At 31.9% G+C, this 25,747-nt stretch overlaps 1 protein-coding gene across 12 annotated transcripts in view; it reads right to left on the bottom strand.

Annotated features, from left to right (window-relative positions):
* LOC134701948 (signal peptide peptidase-like 3) overlaps positions 1-17,259 on the bottom strand; it is a 45,983-nt gene extending 28,724 nt beyond the window's left edge. For 9 of the 12 annotated variants that reach the window (XM_063563058.1, XM_063563057.1, XM_063563061.1 and 6 more), the window contains exons 1-2: positions 7,725-7,904; positions 5,889-5,966 (exon numbers count right to left, since the gene is read on the bottom strand). In XM_063563058.1, coding sequence (XP_063419128.1) covers positions 5,889-5,966; positions 7,725-7,837 — 191 coding nt within the window. In that variant the 5' untranslated portion in view covers positions 7,838-7,904. Of the gene's footprint in view, positions 1-5,888; positions 5,967-7,724; positions 7,905-11,563; positions 11,662-16,827 lie in introns of those variants that run through there. The other 3 variants (XM_063563064.1, XM_063563054.1, XM_063563065.1) reach the window with 3 other exon arrangements.
* Positions 17,260-25,747: the final 8,488 nt, after the last annotated feature.

Raw genomic sequence — 25,747 nt, 5'->3', positions numbered from 1 at the left:
CAGTCAATGACAACCACTGAATTAAAGGCCCTTTATCTGGGACATGCACTTAAACTGAGGCAGACAGCAGTCAATGACAACCACTGAATTAAACTAAAGTGTTGGTTGCCTAGCTGGTAAATAGTTCTAGATAGCAGCTAGACTGAGACTACACGATTTGAGTAGTCAAAATTCTACCTAACCCTATAATCTTTGCAGCTGCTTCGATATTGAAGTTAGAACGCAACCCTGGATAAATATACATGTTTAACATGCTTCATTATGATAGAAAATTATTTCAATACGGTGTTTTGCCAAGAGGTTAATATTCATTCCAATAATATTAGACATGTTATTTCAACCAAATCATCAATTAATATGCTGCATTGTATTGATTTAATTACAAAACTAAGAAATACAAACAAGACTAGAAATTACATTTTAAATTGGTTTTTGCTTTTTATTGGCATTTTCTACTTTCTCTTGCAATTTGAAGGTAATCAGGTTGAACTTATGATGAAGAGAGAAACCTACAGCTTCAAACGGGTAATAACTTGTCAATCATACTTTAAAGAAACATACAAGCTCAATAAAAGATAAGATGATGTATGTCTATAACATTAAAACATGAGGAAATGAACAACCTCAGGGGATCAAACAGAGGCTTAAGGTCAAACAAAAGACCAAAAGTTAAGAATGCAACACTTGAAACATGAAAGAGCAACATTATATACAGTCTATACAACATAATTCAAGCTCTTAATTAATTCCCAAGAGTCGCAAGATGTTTTACTAATATCAAAAAGAAGATGTGGTATGATTCCCAATGAGACAACTCTCCACAAGACAGAATAAACAGGTCTAGGTCACTCTAGGCTTTTAACAATGAGCAAAGCCCATGCAGTATAGTCAGTTATAAAGGTCCTGAAATGGCAAATGTAAAACAATTCAAAAGAGAAAACTGATGGCTTAATTTATGTACAAAATAATGAATGAAAAACAAATACTAGTATGTTACATGTGTTAAACAGTAACAAAGGACAACTACTCACTGGCTCCTGACTTTTGACTCTTGCTACTGAAAACAAAATCCAATGTTCCTGATTACCTGCTTGGATTTAAGACATCAACAAGATCAGGGAAATTTAATGTAAATCCATGATGTATCCCAGCCTTTAATAAGAAAGCTGACACAGATTTTAAATGAAATTGCAGTTCAATGTCTAATATATATGTCAATATCTATATTTAAACATACTTTCATAACTGTATGATGTAAGAATTCTTTTAAGCTTAGTTTGATATCTTAGTTTGATATTTTAATAACACTTGACTTGATCCAATGTAACAATTATATTATATAGCACAGCTAGCTAGAGAGAAAATATCTGCAGGTCCCTCAAACACAGTTATCGGTCTTTGAATGTAGTCCCTACTTAGGACAGTGTATAACTGAAAATAATAATACATAATAGTAATTTTTATCTTTAGTCTTTTATGCATGAAAAATAAGAAGGGAGCTGAATTTTACATGTTAAAAAAATAATTGGGGTCATGAATTCATACATCAAGTAGTGATTTCGCCCAGCTAAAAAATGTCTGAATCTATCAAATTGTAATGAACAACCCCTTCACATGTACATTAAATGTATACATATATATTGTCCATATTTTGAGTAAGAGCTGATAAAACATTTCTAAAATTTAGATGGAATTTGTGCCAAAACTTCAAAATAATTTTGAGACAGATCAGATGCAATATTCGAAATATGTTTCTATTGTCTATAGGAAATATTTGAGTCCATAACTCATTAACTGGATATTAAATGTTACTACAAGGCAAATAATTGATTCAAATGGTTTAACACCTACGTTCTTTGTACCCTAAAAAATGAAGTAAGGAAATCTGAGATATTGATTGTCTGACACAAAATCTGTTACTGTTATAACACATGTATGTGAAATTATTCATCCATGGAAAAAATGGCCACAATGAAGCAGCAGGTTTCACAAATGGTTTCACAAATGGAAAAGCTATCAAGTCTATTTATGGCAACAGATTGGACAGTAATTACTGTTTGTGTTTGTGATTTATTTTACAGAAATTTACTAATAGGTTTTAAATATATTCAATTGATAGTTTTACTTTAGTACAGGCTTTAGTTTCTTAACTATTTTAATGTTCAAAGTTGGAAACCCCCCCTTTTTTTAATTATCAATGTATTTAAATGGGGACATATACTAAGTAGTTGGACCCCCCCTTATCCTTGGTTGTGACCCCCCTTCTAACAATGGCTGCCCCACCCCGGTAATTTTATTCTCCATTGTATGATATATCAAGTTTTAATAAAATTTCAAATCTTAATGTTTGAATTTTTAATGTTATTGGTAGAATTTCTGTATTATAATAATGCTTCATACATCTGCTACTTCCTAATCATGCTTATGTAATTATATTTTTAAATAGCCTTCAAATAACCCATGATTATATACCGTTTACTTTTGCTGTATTATATATGAGGGGGGTAGGAGGGGTTCTGATCTCGAAATCCTGGGCTTCAAAACAAAAAATCCTGAGGTTTCAAATTTGAATAAATTTAAATCCTGAAGTCCTCCAAAATTCAAAAAAAAAAAATTCCGAATCCCAAAAGGATCAATCATGAAATTCCCAAGCTTAAAAACACCTGATCCCAGAATTCTGATAAAGGTCCTATCCCACCTCATATATATGTAGAACATTGTATTTTTCTCTGTTTGGAAACATTGAAGTTCTATAAACATGATAAATACAATTTATACATAAATCAGTCATTTAAGCTCTTAACCATCTTTAAATCAAAGCTTATACACAATTACTGTACTAACACCATTTTTAATGAATAAAAAACTTGTGTTAAATAATCACACATCATTACCCATTTTAACTATCAAACATTAATAATAGTACAAAGTAACAGTATGAAATATCCCCTTTAACACCATAAAACAACCATAAAAATCATTCTGGTAGCATAAAGTTAAATTAAGCTCCAAATTATTTTTTTCCCTCATTGGTGCACTTTTAGGGGTTGGATGACTTTTTTTTAGAAATTCAAGATTGAGCTGATCAATTCATGGGCATTCAGGAATAGTCAGTAAATAGTCTAGAATTTGGGAATTTTGGATTTAATCATAATTATATTGTGATGCAGGAGAAGACAAGTTATTGGAATAGGATTTTTGATTTTGATATTTTTTTTTATGAAACACCCTCCTTAGTAACCTCCTTCCATACTCAATTTATCTTTTTTTTTTCATTGAGAAATTGTGAAAATGCCTTGTGTTAAAATCCTAAACCTGATCCTAAAAATAACACCCATTTCTAAAACCTGTTAAATTCATAAAAACAAATCAATAACGATGCTATAAAACACAATAGAAACAACCTGGACTTTTTTTCACACCATTCTTTAATGTGTAAAAATCTGTTACCACCATAACAAAAATATCTATCTAGTTTTTTGCACCAGTTTTTAACATGTGACAAACATCTTACTGGTATCACACTGAACAGAATTTAATTAAAACCAATCAAGCATGGAAAACAGCTGATGAAAGCATAAAGCTAGGAAATTATTATTTTTATCCTAATTTGAGGACTATTAACAATCAATGGGTTACCAGATGGTATTGATCATATCATTTTAGAATGATAAGTTCACAATAAATATATGCTATAAATGTGTGCATTTGTTGTTATATCCTTAGAAATGTAAACAATTTGATCTTCGTGACCTTGGAAGATATTGTCTGTATGTTATACATGTACAATGATGTATTGCTATGCCAAACTAGAAGAATTTCAAAAGAATTTATCAATTTTCCTCTTTAACATTCTTTATGAAACAAATTTTAAGATTGTCAATATCGACTAGTTTTGTAAATAAAACACTCTGGACTACATATACATGTATTTAAGAGTCCATAAAACCCTTCAGCCCTATGGAGGAGTTGTAATTTAAGACGGTAACACTTCATATATATTATAATTGAATATGCACTGCTTTTTGTCAGTTCATTCACAGCAATGAAACGGTTTGTAATTTAAATTCAAAGTTTTAAAGAGATTTTATTATTACCATAGCTCAACAAAAAATCAACTTCACAGTACATGGTGGAATTTAAATTTCTTGAACCAAAATAAACAGATATAGAAAAATCATCTTTACATTTATGTCTTTTTTAACTCCAATTTATTTTTCCAGATTTTGAATTGTCCTAGCTACTAGTCTTTTAGATGGTATCCTGGTAGCCACAACAAGCATAAAGGTCAAAACAGACTTGACATTTGGTATTAGTTATTTCTCTGCTATGCAAGCTACGAGTACTCTAAGATCTGTTTATTGTGTCTTTTTGTGTCGGCATGTACATGTATAAGTACCCTGCCACGTCCACTTATATATTTTTTGTCTATCTGATGAGTTAAGCCTTTTTCAACTGATTTTTATAGTTCGTTCTTATGTTGTACTGTTATACCACTGTCCCAGGTTAGCGGAGGGTTTGGATCCCGCTAACATGTTTAACCCGCTACATTATTTATGTATGTGCCTGTCCCAAGTCAGGAGCCTGTCATTCAGTGGTTGTCGTTTGTGTATGTGTTACATATTTGTTTTTCGTTTATTTTTTTACATAAATAAGGCCGTTAGTTTTCTCGCTTGTCTTGTCGGGGCCTTTTATAGCCGACTATATGCGGTATGGGCTTTGCTCATTGTTGAAGGCCTACAGTGATCTATAATTGTTAAGGTTTGTGTCATTTTGGTCTTTTGTGGATAGTTGTCTCATTGGCAATCATACCACATCTTCTTTTTTATAAGCTAATTCAAGAGTTGGACTGAATGTTATAGGCCAATCTATCAATCAATCCCAATCATTTATTAAAAATATAAATTATTTACCAGTATGTAGTAAAATGCATAAAGGTGCAAATTATCTAACTTTTAATATGTTTTTAAAATGCTACCGAAATCTTGGAAGGATTTACCAAAATACACCAGTCTGAATTATGAGCAAATAACGTTAAACCATTTCAATATTTTTTCTGTGTATCTGTGAGCAACCCTACACATGTATGACAGATATACTACCAATATCCGTGTATACAATATAAAATTCTGGAAAAACTATCGCCTGAGGTATGATTAAGACCAATCTAATTATCATATAGATCTTGTATCCACTTTATTTCCTGGATTCTCAGGGTTTAATGGCCTCATGATATTTCATTGCTTGATGTAATAATTATCAGGACAGATGGTATGTCATTTCATGTTCATGAAGCAAAGTGTGGTCTCTGGCTTTGTAGTTCAATTAGTTAACAACCACAAATTTGGTGAAAAAAAATAAATAGCACATTTTCTTATACCAATAGAAAATTTGAAAGGTCACAAAAAAGCAGGAATACAACAGAGAGCCTAATAATGATCAACTTAATTATTTATTGAAATATCTATATATATTATATGATATAAGAGGTTACAATTAATTTAGTGTGTTCTCATTAAACTAGCATCCAGTCAGTCAGTCCAGAGTCCTGACCACACTAAATATTCAGGTAGGTCCACTGTGTTCAGTAAAGTCACTAAGTGGTCCTGTTATATCAAAACAAAAGTTTTTAGTCCACATGGTTTATTCTATTTTCTGGAGTTTAGTATAGCTTCTGACAACCTGGAAACAAATTGGTCTATTCTTATATATACCTGCATGTATATATATAGAAATAATTTGTTACTAAAATTTTCGTCAAATGCCAGGACAGCTGTTGTATACATGTATGTGTATTCTTTCTGTCCTAATGACCACCACGGGCAAGAAAAGATTTCAGTAACTCTGGTAAATTAAGACTCTCTATGATTTTTTTCTCATGCACTTACCTAAAGCTTCCATACACAATCAGTAAAATGGAAATAACAAAAGTTGATAATCTGGAGGAATCCATGATCGACAATGATCTGAAATCAAATAAATATATACATGATATATAATGTAAATGCAGTTGAAACAGATGACCATCTGCACATGTTTACAAAACAACATAGATGTTACTTTAAACCTGTGTTTGTCTCCCATGTGGATTTAAAAATAAACATGATAATTTCAACACAAAGAGAATAGTGAATCGTCAGCAGTCATATTTATTGTCACAAGATGAAATTATTGCATTCTGTGACATAAGTACGTAAAGCCCAGCATGGTCCATGAAAGTTTGGCACAGATTTCATCCTTTTTCTAATTGATTGAACGACATTTGCGTACTTACATTGTACATGAATTATCTTATCATAAAGTTGTAAAATACATGTATCTATCTAAATCAGTAGCTCTCAGAGACAAACTTTTTGTTAATTTGATCTATTTTATGTTATTGTATCAATAAACCAATTTTTAAGACGTTTCGGCTATTGGCCTTCTAAAGTTCTTTCTTTTTCTTCACAACTATTTTATGCGATTGACCAACTTACATTGTACATGATTTTTCTTATTATAAAGTTGTAAAATACTATGAATTTTCTTATTATAAAGTTGTAAAATACATGTATCTATCTTTACCAGTATACTAAGCACTGAGAGTCAAACTTTTTGTTTATATCCTGGAAAGTTCCTTGGATAAGAAAACATAATACGGGTACATGCATGTGTCTCAGTATCTGCTTACAGATTTGCTCATAAAACCTGCAAACACCCATCCAGTATAATGTACATTTAATTTGAGTTAATTGTGTATATTTCCAAGTTTAGTATGATGTCAATTATTACTGAACTTAGTAAACATTTATGTCAGGGGTCAGCTGAAGCACGCCTCCGGGTGTGGGAGTTTCTTGCTGCATTGAAGACCCATTGGTCCTATCATAGGCTGTACAAACTTGTGCAGTTAAGCATTTTGAATTAACAAATATAACTTTATATCAGTGGATAACATGATCAATCAATGTACTGAATCTGTAAATTTCATTTGACATATATAATGAATTATGATAAATTCTAGATGAAAAGTAGAGTTTCTAAGCATTCTTCACGCTGAATGGCAGCCCAGGCTTATAAAATTTCTCTCGGGCCTGTTATAATCGTATCTACATGTCAACAGAATCTAACTAAAAAATTTCAAAAAATTGAGCTCAGGGCCTGTAGATTTAACAGTTCATTCTGAAGACTGCTTAGTGCATCCATGTAATGAAGGCTTAGAAATCTTATAAAGATTCTACCTCCTAGCTATAACACTACTCACTAGTACAGTTCCTTTGCTTTGTGTGTTTTTTAAGTTGTACATGTTCTGATTTTGTCATTGTTGGGTAACCCTTAAACCCTTCTTTTCTATTTTATGGGGCACTTTGAGCTTACACCTTAGGTTGCAAGGTCACTTTTAATCAAATTGAGGAAGGTCTTCCAACTTACATTTTCAACTTAGGTCAATTTAAATAAGATGTCAGGTCAAAGGTGGCAGGTTGAGTTTGACTATTTATAATATAAGGAGCCACATGATAAATGCATTCAACTTATAACTGGGTAAAATGCTAGAAGAATTTTTTGTTTCTTTGTTTAAATGCATATTGCTTAGTAAACCAGATACAGGGCAAAACCTCTTTAAATGCTTACAGTATTAGAGAAATGCACAAAATAAACTGTAAATGTCTATAAACATTAATATGAAATCTTCAAAATTAAACCATTTCTAGACTATTTCAAAACTATTACATGTATGTATTATGTACCTCTCTGAATAAGTTATTATCCATTCTTTCCATTCCTCCATTTTCAGTGATAAAGTGTTTTTAACAAAGAAGTATATATTCCATGCAACAACCTTGAACTCGCAATCAAACATTCCTATTAAATTCTTCTACATGGAAGTACTAACTTCACCTGTACTAATGTGTTTTTTTAACCTGTCAAATCATTAGCACCTGTCTTATCCCTTAATCTCAATTATTATCATCCCCCATTATCATAATTAGTACCTATTTACACTTCTTTGTATACTCAGTAATCTAAAAGAAGACCTACATGTATATTACATGTGATTAAAAGGTGTCAGAAATTGACATCTTATTTTTACATAAATGCCATTATCGGTCGTCCCACTGTCTATATCACTCTATTCAGCTCTTAATATTATTCCGTATCATGTCTTTGTGACGTCAAATACGTTGACCCGGCCTTAATAACTTTGACCCGGACATATCAGCGACGTCATAATGTTTGAACCGACGTTAATAACTTTGACCCGAACTTATCAAGTCATCTTTTGTGTGCTGGTGAAACAAAGAAAACACTTCCGAAACACGCAAATATAGCCCGATAAATCGATTATCAGATTATCTGCATATTGATATTGTAAAATTTCAGCTGCTTGACATTATATGAAGGCTTGTTGATCTCGTTCGCTACGCTCACTCGACAAAAAGCTTCATATTATGTCTCGCAGCTGATATTCTACGATATCAACATGCAGATAACCTGATAATCGGTACGTACATTACAAACATGTAACTGGCGTTCAATTCATAAATTTTTAACAAACATAACTGTGGATTTATTATTTTTCTTAGGATAAAAAATTTCATGGATTTCATACACAAGTATAAAACACAAATTTAAAAGTTTGAAATGATATACAAATATCTATATACATGTATGACACCTACGGGTGCAGGAATTCTCGCTACATTGAAGACCCATTGGCGGCCTTGGGCTGTTGTCTGCTCTATGGCCGGGTTGTTGTCACTTTGACACATTCCCCATTTCCTTTCTCAATTTTCATGATTTTATGATATGTAATTAAGCTGGTGTGCAGACTTTTGAAAACATCACCAGTCATTACACAGAATATTTTTTTAATTGATCTATGAAAGCCAGTATCAACAAATGATCTACGAAAACCAGTATCAACAAAAAAAATCCACAGTATCCAGGGCAAACATCATGTTCAATTCAAAAAGTTAACAATACTGAATTGCATATATTTCTTTAAAAAAAAATCCATTCACACATGTTTTTAGTATGTACATCAATTTCCTTTGTCCTAGAGTTCATTTTTTTGTAATTGTAATTATTCATAGATCACACATGGTGATACAATAGTACAATGAAGTACTAAATAAACTGTATTCATACTAAACAGACAAAGAGCTAAAGTTCGACTTTAATGACATACTGAAAATGTAGACTTTGTTTCACATACATGTATATATGTTACTTGTATTAAAGACACAAATAATTTATTCAAGTTCAATATTTTTTTTTATGGCTGTAAATGTAAAGATGTATAAAATTGTAAGTACCCAGAAAAAAAAGAAAAGATGGCAAAAATTTAGAGCAAAAGCTGAAAAAACAAGTATGTTAATTCTTGAAACTCTATTCCTGTGTCAATCGAAGTGAACTGAGTATATTTTGCATTTATTTATGATTATGTAAAACATTTAGCATTTTAAATTTAAATTATTATGATTATGAATTAGACCCCCCCCCTTTCCAACCCAACCCTGTCAATGGTATAGGCCTGAATATACATATACTTTTTCGTAGGTATTAGGTACATGAATGTAGATCATTTTGAATATATATGCAAACAAATAAATTTGCCCTTGGGCGATACTTATGAAATAAAAGGGTTAGATTTTTTTTAATGACATATTTGTTTACTTTAGTTTTAAACAGACAGATAAAACAACCTTTAACTTTATGTTGTCAAGAAAACTACATGAAATCCTATAGGAAACAAATGTTGTTTACACTACGATACATGTAACACTTAAAAAAACAAAATTAAGTTTACATTTGGTAGACTTTATTTGTTCCTTTTAAATTTTGTCAAGTGTTTTCCTCACTAATCCCCTAAATCCATCAATTTATTAAATGGACAATTTTCTCCATCTGAATTTTGTAAAGTCATCAGAAATATATACATGTATAAACAATACAAAAACAGAAGTCCTAAGCATGCTTACATCACCAAAATACACAATAATAATGCTAAATAAATACCAATGTATTTATGAGGTATATTTGTATACATAACAAGGCGCTAACACTATGATTGTAAGTTTTAACAAAGTAAATCACCATACCAAAATTAAACCTCATCCATAAAACTCAAGTGACAAATTAAATAAACTTTAATAAACAGTAATAACTCTTTACAGGGGAGAGAGTTTGTAATACACATGTATCTTTAATAACATTAAGAGTATTCCCCTCACCAACCCCTAGCTATTTTTCATACATTTTGTACCTTTAGCAACTTTATCTATTGATTTGATAGTATTTTTATAGTATGATAATTCTTCACACTTTTTGCAACCTTTATTTATACTTTATAAAGTAATTACTGTATTCCTATATAAATACAATCAACAATGCAAGGCAAGGTACTATATATATATATAGATATGAGTAAAAATTTGCATGAAGTCTTTTAAGTTCTCTCTGGTACTATATAGATAAATGTATTAGTCCCAAATTCTCTTTCTACATACTTCAACATCTCAACCTCATAGTTTTTATATAAATCTAATAGCATCATCAACATTTGGGCTACACAAAAGTTTGGTCTGATATTAGACGGACGCATTGCATTTGCACCAATTTTAAAAAAATCCAATCTGTCATTTGAGCCATATAATATCAATGGAGACACACTGTTATGGTATGTGAAAATAGCTGATTAGGTGGCCTGGCCCTTTGACCACTAACACATCCAGTACCTCAGAAACAGTTAATATCAAACATTGTTAAACATGTGCACTATACAATAAATCATATAACAAATTTCCTGATATGACCTGAATAGAACATATAAACATTTGTACATCAAGACCATTGTCCATTTTAAACATCACTTGACCTGCCGACAAATTTAAGTGACCACAGATAATATTAATAAAAGTCTTTGTCTATTTTAGTATAATCAACAAAGCCACTTGATTTTAAATCTTTTTATAACAAGTTATAGTTAGTTAAGCTTACATTCAGCATTTGTTCAGTTAGAACAGTGTACAATTTTGAGTTTAGTATGGCGTTCATTATCACTGAACTAGTATATATTTATTTAGGGGCCAGCTGAAGGATGCCTCAGGGTGTGGAAAGTTTTTGTTGCATTGAAGACCTGTTGGTGACCTTCTGCTGTTGTCTGCTCTATGGTCGGGTTGTTTTCTCTTTGGCACATTCCCATTTCCATTCTTATTTTCAGTTTGACAAACCATGACTGTTTATATTACAAAGATCATTGTTTTTCATCGCTGATATTTTTACATGCATTATAGGGACAAAAAATGTCAATTTCTGTAAATATCTGAAAATTTTCATAATTATACATAAATAGAACTGAGAATGGAAACAGGGATGCTAGGGTCTAACAGACAACAAGTTGAGCAACCCAACCAAAAAGCTGAAAGAATCCAAAGGCTACAAATGGGTCTTCAACGCAGGGAAAAATCCTGCATCCCAAGCCTTTCTTCTTGTTATTAATTAACAAGCAATCACTCAATGTGTTATGTAGTCTTCAAATAAATGAAAATTTCTGATACTTGTAGTACAAATAATTGAAACTTACGAGACAGCAGCGGCAGCATCCGCCATTTGTTCCTCTGGCATCACCTGGGGTGGCATGGTTGTGGCTGGTTTCTAGTACTCCTAAATTGTCAATGTGTACTACAATAATAAATAACCAAGTATAAATATTGTATACTTAGTGTAGATCTATATATTGGTCACATTTTATTTTTTATTTTGTCACATTCTCAACTAAAACAAAGGTTTCTTTATGCGATGATGTGAATAAACTTCAAATGTACTTCAACAAAAAATGTGAAGACGGAATAGAAACTAATTTTTTTGTTTGTAAATAGTTGAATAATAATATTACACTAATTATGTATACATCTGGCACATGAAAACAAATCTTTAAAAAAATGTTTCAATTTGGTACATAACATATAAATGTACATGTACATTGTACCTGCTTTATGACTAAAACATCACACTGAACAATTGATCAAACTGTTAATATTTTAAGAAAATTGATAAAATACATTAACCCACAAATGACTTTATCATATATATCCTGTAATGTGTGCTCAATTAATGAAATAGATGAGAAAATAAAAGTATGGAGCACAATGAAAAGATTATCACTGGGATTTTTTGGGGCCCTTTGATGCTTGCTGGTCGGTGTGAGCCATGGATCCTTGTCGAAGGCTGTACCTTGACCTATAATGGTTTAGTATTATAAATTGTTACTTGGATGGAGAGTTGTCTCATTGGCACTCATACCATATCTTCCAATATCTATTATCCAGGAAACATAACATCTTAAAACAGATTTAACCCCACCACTACTGTATAACGTGCCTTTTCCAAGTGAAAAGCATGTACATTTAGTTACGTCCGTGAACATGTACATGTAGTTTTCTTTCATTTTATGTCCGTCATCTTTGTTATTCCATATTGATAAAATATTAGTAGGTTTTTCTATATGAATGGGATTTTTAATAAATAAGCATATTCACCTGCAGAAAAAGGATATTCACAGCGCAAAACGTCGCATGCTTTTACGTGTATAATTTTGGTAAAAAACGTTTGATGTACAATTGGTTTTGGTAAATATTTTCCATTACATTCATTTCTCTCGGAATATGGAAAAAAACATTTACTGTCTTTTGTTTTGGTAAATATGTGGTTTTATTGACTTTTGAAAAACTGATATTCACTTCGGCCAACAATATCAGTTTTTCAAAAGTCAATAAAACCACACATTTACCTCACCAAAAGACAGTAATTGTATATTGTTTTCGTAAATTAATTTATTATGAATTAGGTTATTATAAAAAAGAAGAAGTTGTATGATTGCCAATGAGACAACTATCGACAAACGACCAAAATGACACAGACATTAACAACTAGAGGTCACCATACGGCCTTAGATTTCTCAATTCAATGTTGTTGTTTTTTTCACATCAGGGCCTTTCAAAACTTACTAAATGGTACAAGTTTTTCTCATTGTTGAAGGTTATTTATAATGCAGCCTTCGTCCATAACCACTTCATTTGAACTTTGGTTTGATACATTTTTTTGGAATTTGTCTCATTGGCAATCATACCACATCTATGACAAATGCAGGACATCTCTTTAATTTAATATTTAAAATTTTTACTGGTCTTAACATTTTCTTTATATAATTACAGGCAATACATTATAAGTCAAAGAGTGTTAAATCCAGGAACCGTGGCCTAAAGTTATTTTTTAATTGGACTAAATGAAATACTAGTGCAAGTTTGTTCATTTAATGAAACTGAAAATAAATGATAAAAAAACTTTCCTGAAATATTATGCTGATACTTATGTGTAAGGTTCTGCTTCTAAAAGACTTCATAAAGTTTTACCTTTATAGCTACAGTCGAATGTTATAACATATGTACATATATATATATATTAAATATATTTATAGGTATTTTAAGTTAAACAGACAGAAAATGTACATATTAAATCCTGTAGCTATACATCATAGATTATTGCTCAGTAAAAAGGTGAATGTTCATTAATAATTGACCTTTCATGAGACATTTACCCGTACATTACTAACCAAGCAACAACTATTTTCTTCAGGGTAAAAACAGTTTTTTCTAGATAACTTTTACATATATACATATATTATCTTTTTTCTCACTGAGATTAAATAACATATCCTCCATTCATAAAATAACTCCTGCTAATCCGAATTTGAGGTTTCAAAACATTGTATTTCAAAAAGTATTAAATGGAATTTTAAAGAAGTGATGTGCAATTTTCCTTTATAACTTAAATTGTTTTAACCTGACAATTGAGTGATCGTTCTGAAAGATAATCAATTGCTAAACATCAAAATCTGTTGTTACGCTACAGTAGTCAACATGTTTTGAATAAAAATGATTTCTTGTAAAAATTGTATGTTTTAATTCTATCAAAGTGCAGTATGTTGAAAAGAAACATTTTCTCGTTTGTATTGTTTTACATTTGTGATTTCAGGGCATTTTATAGTGGACTAATATGCAGTATGGGCTTTGCTGATTGTCGAAGGCTGTGCAGTGACCTATACATTCTACATATACATGTAGTTGTTAATTTCTGTGTCATTTGGATATATAAAATATAAAATTTTAGTCCTGCTATCTATGATGAGTTTATTGGTCTCTTGTGGATAGTTGTCTCATTGGAATTCATACCACATCTTCATTCTTATATTTACAGGCTATTCTAAATATTATTAGATATCCCCATGAAAAATCTATAACTTGGGCAGTATATGAGGTTATAAAAATTTGGATTTCGAAAACACTGTAAACTGGAAATTACAATGTTGACGTCAATGTACCAGCAATTGGAAATCTTTAACAAAACCACCTAATATTGTGAACTGCAAAGTTTGGTGTAAGACGACAATACACACATGTACCACACATGTATCGTTAACATGGATACATTTGTACAAGTTACATGTAATTCTTACATGTCAAAAAACACATATACATGTCATACCAGTCATAAATCAGCTATTACTGTCACTATTTACAATCGTTTAATATTTCTCCTAATGTTAATTCATCAACTAATTATAATTGCTGTAATAATTATAATCATTTGGTTATACCCATGTATTCTCAACAAATCCCAATCCATCATACACTGGAATAATCAAAGGATACTAAAGACCAGTGAGAATTAAAAAGTACTAAGAAATTAATTATTTAGCGGCCCAAGGTCTGATATTGCAGCTACGGGAATGTAAATAGTTAGTCGAAATTAATGATTTATCAGCCAGAAAATCATTCATATGTTTTAAAAAGAGCCTTATCACAGTATAAGAACTATTTCTATAAGCAATGTTTATGGTGCATTGCTCTTGCATACTGTACATGAATATATAGAAAGATGTGGTGTGAGTGCCAATAAGACAACTCTACATCCAAATAACAATTTTAAAAAAGTAAACCATTATAGGTCATGTAGGTCAATGTACGGCCTTCAACACAGAGCCTTGGTTCACAAACAACAAGCTATGAAGGGCCCCAAAATTACTAGTGTAAAACCCATTCATACGGGAAAACCAACGGTCTAATATATACATGTATATACATTTAGTACCTGAAGGATATCAAGTTAAACAAGTAAATCAATAAAACCAAATCTAACTGGAGCTTTCATGGTACACGTTACGTTACTTACGTACAATTTTACATGTACAATGTATGCAGCTTTGGGAATGAAATAATAATTAGAAATGAATGATTTATTGCCAAGAGTCTCATACATGTACATGTATTATCTAAAATTTTGCATGTTTTGCAATGAAAAGATGACAAAGACCTGTAATATCAGGATGTTAGAGGATTCAAATCTATATGTACAGTGTAATGTGAATCTTAGAATTTGGACATGTTGGAGTGGGCTGACTTCAATGTATTTCATTAAAATGATAAGCCTTGGCCAGATGTGCCTTTTTTTTTCATTGCTAAACATGCAAAATTTTAAATATGAATATTGTCTTTTGGTCATACATTTACATGTAAAATTGAGAATGGAAATGGTGAATGTATCAGAGAGACAACAACCTGACCATAGAACAGACAACAACAGAAGGTCACCAACATATACAACAAATGGAAGTTTTTAACGACCTTGACTGGCTATACAGCCCTTGCACGGTCAGTTACACCAACATATATCATGTGTATGCATGTAATAAAATTGATAATGGAAATTGCGGAATGTGTCAAAGCGAAAACAACCCAACCATAGAGCAGGCCACCTATGGGTCTTGAATGTAGCTTCTGTCCAATATCATGAAGTTCCATGAATTTTAGCTATACATGTACATGTAGGATCATCCGATGTAATTCATGAATATTTACAAAATCTACCAAATTTACAAAATGTAACATTTTTCTCTTTTTTTTAAAGTTAGAATAATCTCCTTACTTAAATAAAATTAAATTCTAACTTATATAAAGTCGAGACATGCTTGAACCATTTTTTCCTGGTTTGCTAATTTTTTAATCAGAGTTTAACCTTTGTCTTGAGATCTTTACACAGAAACTAACAGCAGATTTAAAGTACACATTACATTCTTTCAATAGCAATCTAGAGGTTTTTCAATGAGTTGTATTACATCAATGTAGTCAAGAGAAAATTGGACTTTGTTTTTTATATACATGTGAGTAAAAAAATTATGTCTAAGGGATATAACTCTACCTTAAAAATAGTTTACCTGTACCTGTATACATTGTATTTGTAAATAAAAAATATTAGTGTTACCCCAGACTGTTTGTGATGGATGTATTTATTGCTTACATCACACCTACATCAAGCATAACACGAACCCAGTCCTGTATATAATTTCCGTGCCTAGAATTGGTTAAGAAATTACTTTTAATCCTGAATTTGTACTTACTGACTTGAATCAGATATTGAGCTTAAATGCCGAAATTTGCATGATTTTCATGTATGTCATTATTTACTGTTATAAGCCTACCCTTGTAGTTTGCAACTGAAATGATTTCAATAAGCCTGATTCTGAAGGGGAAAGTGGAAAATGAAGCTAGGGTCAAGGAATAAATGTAGTTTTACTTTCCTCTTCTGACATATTGTTTAAGTTAAATATATAAATGTGACTTTGTCTTTATAAATCTTTTTTAATTAGTTTTATAATGTTTACCAGGGTTAGTGATAGCAAAGGATAATACATGATAATAATCTTGTGCATCAGTTTTCTCTTGACCCTCCCCCTTTTTGGGTAATTCCAAACACAGGTCACTATTTGTAGTTTTAAATTGTCACCATTACCTTCCAATATAATATCCAATAAAAGTGTATAGCATCTATATGTCTTTATCCACAATAAAGGTCTGTCCAACGAGTAGTGTCTTCACTTTTTATTTACGGTCTGAAAGTAAATATCTAAATGACCTCATCGACCATAATTTGTCCGGATTAAATAGAACAAAGAATACGCCGTGCCTTTTGGAGCATCATTGCAAACACGTCATGAACTCCTTTCACTATCTCTTGCACACATACAAAGATCTTCTAATCATTAATTGAGATTTAATCAGTCAAATTAAAGCTCATGATTTCTTACTCCTTTTGTTTATATTTTCATTTTGACCGCATGGCAGATGATAATAAACTTACGACACGAAATATGTCAATGTTATTTAGATTATAATTAACAAAATAAACGCAATTTTATTAAATATTCCAATTCTGCTATGTTGATATGAAAATTATAGTTGATACAAATACTGATGCAAATAACGATAACAGACTGTCTGTTGCATAAAATATTGACATAAGCGTAGTAATATTTGCAAGTGCTCGCTAAGGGAGATAACTGAGTTTTCGCGCAATTTTTAAACCTATGATAATACATAAGTCTATTCTCACTGCTGCATGTAAATTTATTTCGAAAAATTGTTAATTATGTGGCCTTCTTGTCTGCTTCAGACACGAGGAGGACTGTGTAAATACCACAGCTCCTTGAGTACCGCCCCTTGGTGTCTGTTGCAGTAGGGAAACCTACACTATTCTCAATACTTGTTTACTGCAGTATATGTTGTCTGGGGTACCACGATTTCCCGAGAACTACGAGAACAACATAATATCCCGAAAACAAGAACAAGATCTTAGAAGAACTGACAGAAAAGAAAAGTATCAAATGTACTGAAAGAATAGATTTTATTAAAAAAAAATGTTAAACATTCATATAAAAACTGATTTTTGTTAATTAATTATATGTCTCTATTGTTAATAAATTTTATTTATATCGTTATTGTTATTGTTGATAAAATGAAATAAATTATGATTCGTCAAAGTGTTTACTAAAATAACATGTTTTCAAAATCTTAGTAATTATATTGTTTTCTTATGATATAATTAAATGCTGTAATTACTGTACAATTTTCTCCAAATATCTACTTTTAAGCTAAAGCTTGGTGTTGTTTCTTTTTCTGAAGATTGCGTGTACTTTTATTAATTATGAACGCCATAAACCTTAATCATTGTATGCTGTTACACTTATTTAAGCAAAAAAACACATATAACACCATAAAAAATCTTGTTCTCGGGATATATAATCTTGTTTTCGGGATATTATGTTGTTCTCGTAGTTTTCGGGAAATCGTGGTACCGTGTTATTTGCTGTGAATATACATAAACTTTTTTCATTTGTGTTTGTTTTTCTGCATCAGATACGAGGAGGATTGTTAGAGCTTTTAAGATCACAATCCTAGAGCATCGTCCCTTGGTGTCTGTTGCAGCTAAACAATCATTTATTTTATACTTTATATTTATACATTTTCAGCAAAATATTATAAAATCAAGTGAGAAAAAAAAAAAAAAAAAAAAAAAAAAAATGGGGTTTGCCACATCTCTGGAGTAGCAACTCTCAAATACTTTTTTATTTAACAAATAATACCTGTATGACTATTTCAATAGTTTATTTTACAATGTTATGTAAAATACTGTATATGTTGTATCAATCATATATGTTATGTGTATATGCCCCCCTGGGGACCTAATTTGGAAAATAAAATTTATCTTATCTTATCTTATCATAATATACTTTTTTTAAATACAAGGGAATTATAGCATAACACATATTATACAAATACAAAAGAACAATAACGAAGGAAAAAATTACTTGATTGATACAGATATATGTCTGATTGACAGCATTATTAAATGACACTCCCACTGTGTTGTCAGCTACTCAGCCTACTGAGACTTTTGGTAAAAATATTAATATTTCTTTTAGTTTAAACATATTTATTTATAGTGGATTGGAAAACAAGTTGTGCAACTTATATTAATCCCTTTCCACTTTGCGGGTGCGAGTCCTGCCTTGTAGCGGCATTAGCCTACTCTTTTTCGAAATCTACAATGGTGTCTTTAACGTGCAAGAGATGTGGCTCTCTCTTAACACGGGTCAGCCATTTATCGTCCCTTTCCGACGGACTATCATCGTTTCCTCAAGACCATACTCGCAGATGGTGTCCACAGGTATTTGGGGCATGGACCCCCCTTTTTTGTACCTCACTAAAAAAAATATTGTTTATTGTTTTTTTTATTTATTTACAATATTCTACAATGTATAAACATATATCAAGTCTCAATAATCCATTGCTAGTCGATTACAATATTTTTTTTACTATCCATACGAGCCCAAGTGAAAAATACTTGGGCTCGTATGGATAGTAAAAAAAATATTGTAATCGACTAGCAATGGATTGTTGAGACTTGATATATGTTTATACATTGTAGAATATTGTAAATAAATAAAAAAAACAATAAACAATATTTTTTTTAGTGAGGTACAAAAAAGGGGGTCCATGCCCCAAATACCTGTGATGGTGTCAAGGGAGAGCCGAAAATTGAGTTCCTGAAATTTCCATCCCAAACGGGAATCGAACCAGGAACCTTTGTGTTAGTAGTCCGATGCACTAACCACTACACCACGGCTCTCTTTTATGAGGGGGGGGGGGGGCTTTTATATGTTGTTGAGGTCAATAGGAAGGTCAATAGTATTTACATAAAATAATACATTTACGTATATATATTCTTTTATTATGATAAGGGTTGCGCACATTTGTGAGGAAAAAAACACCACACCCGGTCGTTTGCTTAAAAAAAAATACGAGAAAAAAAGAAACAAAAGCAAAATGAACACAAATAAAGGAAAACGAAAAAAAACTGGATGATAAACTTTGAAACATGGACGAAGAAAACAAGAAACAAGAATGTGTCTAATTTGGCATTAAAATTAGAAAGATCATATTATAAGGAATTGACATGTATACTAAGTTTCAGGTTGATTGGACTTCAACTTCATCAAAAACTACCTCGACCAAAAACTTTAACCCGTGAAGCGGGACAGACGAACGAACGAACAGACGGACGGACGAACGGACGCACATACCAGAAAACATAATGCACCTCTACTATCGTAGATGGGGCATAAAAATACAATCGTAGAGGAAAGAATGCCCAGTAAGGAAGGTGACCGAAAATTCAATGATCTCGACAGCAATCAGGCTTATCAGCATCCAACACAGGCTGCGCAGAAATGAAAAATATATATATCATATATACATGTATAAATAGCAAAATAAAAAAAAAGAATGAACCCTGAGGAAAGTCCAAAACGGAGAGTCCCTAATGAAATGGCAAAAATCAAACGCTCAAACTCTTCAAACGAATGTATATTTTTTTCTTCATATTTCTGACTTAGTACGGGCATTTTTCAAGTTATGTAGAAAATGATGGCAAAAATCAAACGCTCAAACTCTTCAAACGAATGTATATTTTTTTCTTCATATTTCTGACTTAGTACGGGCATTTTTCAAGTTATGTAGAAAATGATGGCAAAAATCAAACGCTCAAACTCTTCAAACGAATGTATATTTTTTTTCTTCATATTTCTGACTTAGTACGGGCATTTTTCAAGTTATGTAGAAAATGATGGCAAAAATCAAACGCTCAAACTCTTCAAACGAATGTATATTTTTTTTTACATATTTCTGACTTAGTACGGTTTTTTTTCAAGTTATGTAGAAAATGACGAGTTACACATTGTTTTAAAGCTACTTGTAAACCTTTCATCTCTCTTTGTTTATTTTGTTATTTTTTACTTTCAGTGTATGCTTCGTGTAGTATCATATTGTATAAAGGGGGGGGGGGGTCGTATCGTATATGTCAGGGTTTTTTTCCGGGTATAAGGGTATTAAAGGCCGATCTGTGTTTTGTTGCTTGTCATATTATTTTGTTAAAGATACCATTCCAAGTGTTAAAGACTCCATGTGCCCTCTAGTAGGAGGCATGCTGACAAATTTGTTGAAGAGTCTACCTCCAAATTCAACAAAAATGTTGTAAATAAAAAAAACTCCAGCATACTGATCACTTGTTCCTCTGCATGTGTAGCAAGTTTTACCTTTTTGTTCACCTTTAACAAAATATGCCATATGGTATGCCAAAGTAACAAATTTATAGCAGCGTATATATATGCCACCATTTTTATGTTGAAAAGCGTTGTGGATTATTTCTTTAGACCAACTTTCAATTTTACAAGGGGAATGCTGGTATATAGGATTGGAAAACCTAAAGTCTTGATAGAAATAATGTCAGAAAAGATCGAAATTTACGATTCTCCAGACGTTCTTTAAAGGATTTTTTTTAGAATACACATATGGTTAAACTGAACCACAACACGAGTAAACAGATTCACAGTATATCTGAAAACCCTCTTTCATTGCGGACAGTATTTTTGTCAATCAAATGGACATTTGACATAGCTGACTATGCGGTATGGGCTTTGCTCATTGTTGAAGGCCATACGGTGACCTATATGTGTTAATGTTTGTGTCATTTTTGTCTTTTGTGGATAGTTGTCTCATTGGTAATCATATCACATCTTCTTTTTTTATAATTACTTTATATCGAACATGCAGATGAGCCGGCAATGTACCGTTGTTTGTATGGAATTTTGTTGAGCTTTATAGGTATCCAATACAAAAAGGTAACTCCTCCGATGTGTTGTTCAATGTAATTGTCATTGAAGCCCCAAAGGACTTATGGTTCGCCAAAATCTCATCCTTATCAACTAATATAGTTTAGTCTGTGGGATTACCTGCGTGCTCATTTATTCCTAAAGTTCACTTTGGAAAATTTAAAGTCTTATTTTCTGCAATCGTAAATGTAAATTTTTAACCGTAAATGTTGTTGAATCCTATGTGCATGCAACAACAAACGGACGTAACTGTATCCTGCATTCCCACAATCGGATTGATATTATCACATAAAATTATTCAGTGACAGACCATTACCTAATATATATTCTCAACAACTAATGAAATGCACCACCCCATTAAATTATATCTATATAAAAAAAAAGTATATATGTAATTGAAATGAGCTAAAAACTTTAAACACAAAATTAATGAAGTGAAAATCGCCAAATTCTGTGAAAACCGAAAAATTCCTTAATTCTGATTTTTGGCATGTCAAACACACATTTTTAATCCACAAAACTGAAAAAAGACAAATCTTTCAAATGAAAACCACAAAAATGACTTCGATTTTCAGTTTCTTAATGAAGTTATGGTCTGAATGACTAATTATAAACTTGACTTATATTAGCAAGACTTATTATTTTTATTTTTGGCCTTGAATTCTAAGTATCGCCCCCTAAAATAAACGGTTATCTGTACACTCTGCATTCATTTGTAGCATACTTTATTTTAAAAAACTTGGTCCAAAGTGGTGTTATTTGTGTGGTTGCGACAGCGTATAAGATGAATGAATACTTTCTTTATCACAATGTAACTCAATAAGGTGAAAATATTTAAATCTATTCTCTGCTCTAAAGCAGTTTTAAAGTTCTCGCATCTTTAAAATAAATTCACCGTATCTAATGTGTAATAAATATGAGATGTCATTTTGTAAACTATAATTGAAAATCAAATTCTGTCCTAGGAAGTGACTGACATGGCTTATTAATGAAGAATATACGTCAAATTTAAAAGTAAATATTTGTACCAAATTCACACAGAATTAAAATCCTAAAAACTGCGTTTACCGTACCAATATTATGAAACTGTTTTGGCATAATACACAAAAGATACAACATGAATTTATTAATGCAGAATTCGGGTTTGAGAATGACTGAATACGCACCAATGAAATAAATGCATGTGTACATTATGCAAATAGAAAGGTAGTACCTAATACAAAATGCAACCTCTTACAAAAAGGACACACTTGCACACGTCTTTTGTTTCGAAGGATCTGTCCGATATTTTGATAGGTTCTTTTCAATGTTCAAATATTTAGGCATCGAGCTTCTCTAAAGAGACTCTATCTTATGGCAGCCGTTTTACTAAAAAAAAAATCAGTTCAAGATATCTTATATAAAATCTGGTTTCCAATGATATCTTATAAATTTATAAGATGTTTCATATACGTTATAAGATAGCATCTGAAGGTTATACGATATATTTTAAAGAAAACTATATGAGATAAGATCTTATTTTTTTAAATATGAATACAGAGTTGTTGGTCTGATGTAGTGTACATATGTGTATAAGTAAACTGTATAGTGCTTTCATTAATAAACGAATCACTCATTATTTAGCAAATCAGGATTTATATACATTTGTACATGGTGTAATGAAAAGCGAACGGCTCAGAAAAACATCGGCTTTGTGAGGATCACTGAATAATATAGTCCGTAATAATAAAAGAGGGACGAAAGATACCAAAGGGACAGTCAAACTCATAAATCTAAATTAAACTGACAAAGCCATGGCTAAAAATTAAAAAAAAGACAAACAGACAAACAATAGAACACATGACACAACATAGAAAAGTAAAGAATAAACAACACGAAACCCACCAAAAAACTAGGGGTGATCTCAGGTGCTCCGGAAGGGTAAGCAGATCCTGCTCCACATGTGGCACCCATCGTGTTGCTTATGTGATAACAAATCTGGTAGATAGTCTAATTCGGTAGGTCACATTCATGAAAGGGAAGGGGATTGTAGTTACGACGTATAAGGAACATATACGATATCATTTGTGAAACGGTTATTCCATAACGACCGGTCAACCAACTCGTGATGGCGTCCGTAAAATTTACGAAGGGATGATTTCAACTTCACCATTGGAACTCTTGGTTTAATAGATTCCTTGTGAGCAGCAACCCTCTTCAAGAAAATCATGATAGGAAATGCAAGCACGGGAATATCGTATCAATTGGGAGATATATACCCCGTATGCAGGTGCTACTGGAATGTTGCTTCTTAGAAATAGAAAGTTGAAATCATCTCTTTTGTCAAAAAGTTTTGTTTTCAACCGACCCTCATTGTCAATTTCTAGATGTAAGTCAAGATATGAGGCCGACCTTACTGTATATGTAGTATCCTTTATCTCTAGTTTTATGGGATATATGCGTTCCGCATAGTCACCAAATTTTGAATTATTTAGTGAAAGAACATCATCTCTATAGCGGAAAGTAGAGTTAAAGGATATTGAGCACTATCTTCTTATCTTTCTTCCTAAGAAGTTCCTGTATGAAGTCAGCCTCATAATAATATAGAAACAAGTCGGCAAGTAGAGGGGCACAGTTTGTTCCCATTGGAATGTCGACAGTCTGTTGAAAAACACGTCCTCTGAAAGTAACAAATATGTTGTCAATCAAGAAAGCAAGCATCTTGATAATATCAGTTTCAGAGAATGTTTTGTTTGAATCAGAGTGATCCTTAACAAAGTAGGATTTATCTCTCCCTAAGACAAGATACTTGCATCTACGTTGGCCATTTTTTTTATGAAGCAAAGCAATACCAAACCTTTCTATTTATCTTTTAGTTTGGAATATGGAATACTTGTGTAAAGAGTAGAAAAGTCAATAAGTCTCTCTTTGTAGCGTTTATTAAAAGATAAGCCTGGTATCTTTCTTAACTATTAGCTTGTAATATTCTATTGTATTGTTTATAAGTGCATGCACAATTTTTTTGGAGTTTTTGGACCCTCAATGCTCTTCAACTTTGTACTTGTTTGGCTTTATAAATATTTTGATATGAGCATCACTGATGAGTCTTATGAAGACAAAACACGCGTCTTGCGTACTTAATTATAAACCTGGTACCTTTGATAACTATTTACACCTCTGGGTCGATGTCACTGCTGGTGGACGTTTCGTCCCCGAGGGTATCAACATTTCGGTGTTGACTCCAATATCAATAATGTGGTCATTTTTATAAATTTCCTGTTTTCAAAACTTTGAATTTTTCGAAAAACAAACAATTTTCTTACCCAAGGCATGGATTACCTTAGCGTATTCGGCACAACTTTTTGGAGTTTTGGTTCCTCAATGCTCTTCAACTTTGTACTTGTTTAATTGGCTTTATAACTATTTTGATATGAGCGTCAATGATGAGTCTGGTGTAGACGAAACGCGCGTCTGGCGTACTAAATTATAGTCCTAGTATTTTTGATAACTATTTTTCACCACTGGGTCGATGCCACTGCTGGTGCACGTTTCGTCCTCGAGGGTATCACCGGCAAAGTAGTCAACACTTCGAATGTCAATTACTAGTATGCGGTCATTTTTATAAGTTTCCTGTTAACTTTGAAGTTTTCGGAAAAAATAAGGATTTTCTTGTCCCAGGAAAAGATTACCTGAGTCGTATTTTTCACAACTTTTTTGGATATTGGATCCTAAATGCTCTTCAACTTTGTACTTGTTTGGCATTATAACTATTTGATATGAGCGTCAATGATGATCGAGTCTCATGTAGACGAAACACGCGTCTAGCGTACAAAACTATAATTCTGTTTTTTTATTACTACTTACACCACTGGTTCGATGCCACTGCTGGTGGCCGTTTCGTCCCCAAGGGTATCACCATCCCAATAGTCAACACTTCAGTATTGACATGAATGTCAATTATGCGGTCATTTATATAAGTTTCCTGTTAACAAAACTTTAAAATTTTCAGGAAAAATAAGGATTTCCTTGTCCAAAAAATAGAATACCCTAGCCGTATTTTGCACAACTTTTTTAAATTTTTGATCCTCAGTGCTCTTCAGCTTTGTTCTTGTTTGGCTTTATAACTATTTGATATGAGCGTCAGTGATGAGTCTCATGTAGACGAAACACGCGTCTAGCGTACAAAACTATAATTCTGTTTTTTTATTACTACTTACACCACTG

The sequence above is a fragment of the Mytilus trossulus genome, unplaced genomic scaffold, assembly GCF_036588685.1.
Source record: "Mytilus trossulus isolate FHL-02 unplaced genomic scaffold, PNRI_Mtr1.1.1.hap1 h1tg000373l__unscaffolded, whole genome shotgun sequence".
Taxonomy (NCBI): domain Eukaryota; kingdom Metazoa; phylum Mollusca; class Bivalvia; order Mytilida; family Mytilidae; genus Mytilus; species Mytilus trossulus.
This window is presented reverse-complemented; position numbering and strand designations above follow the sequence as displayed.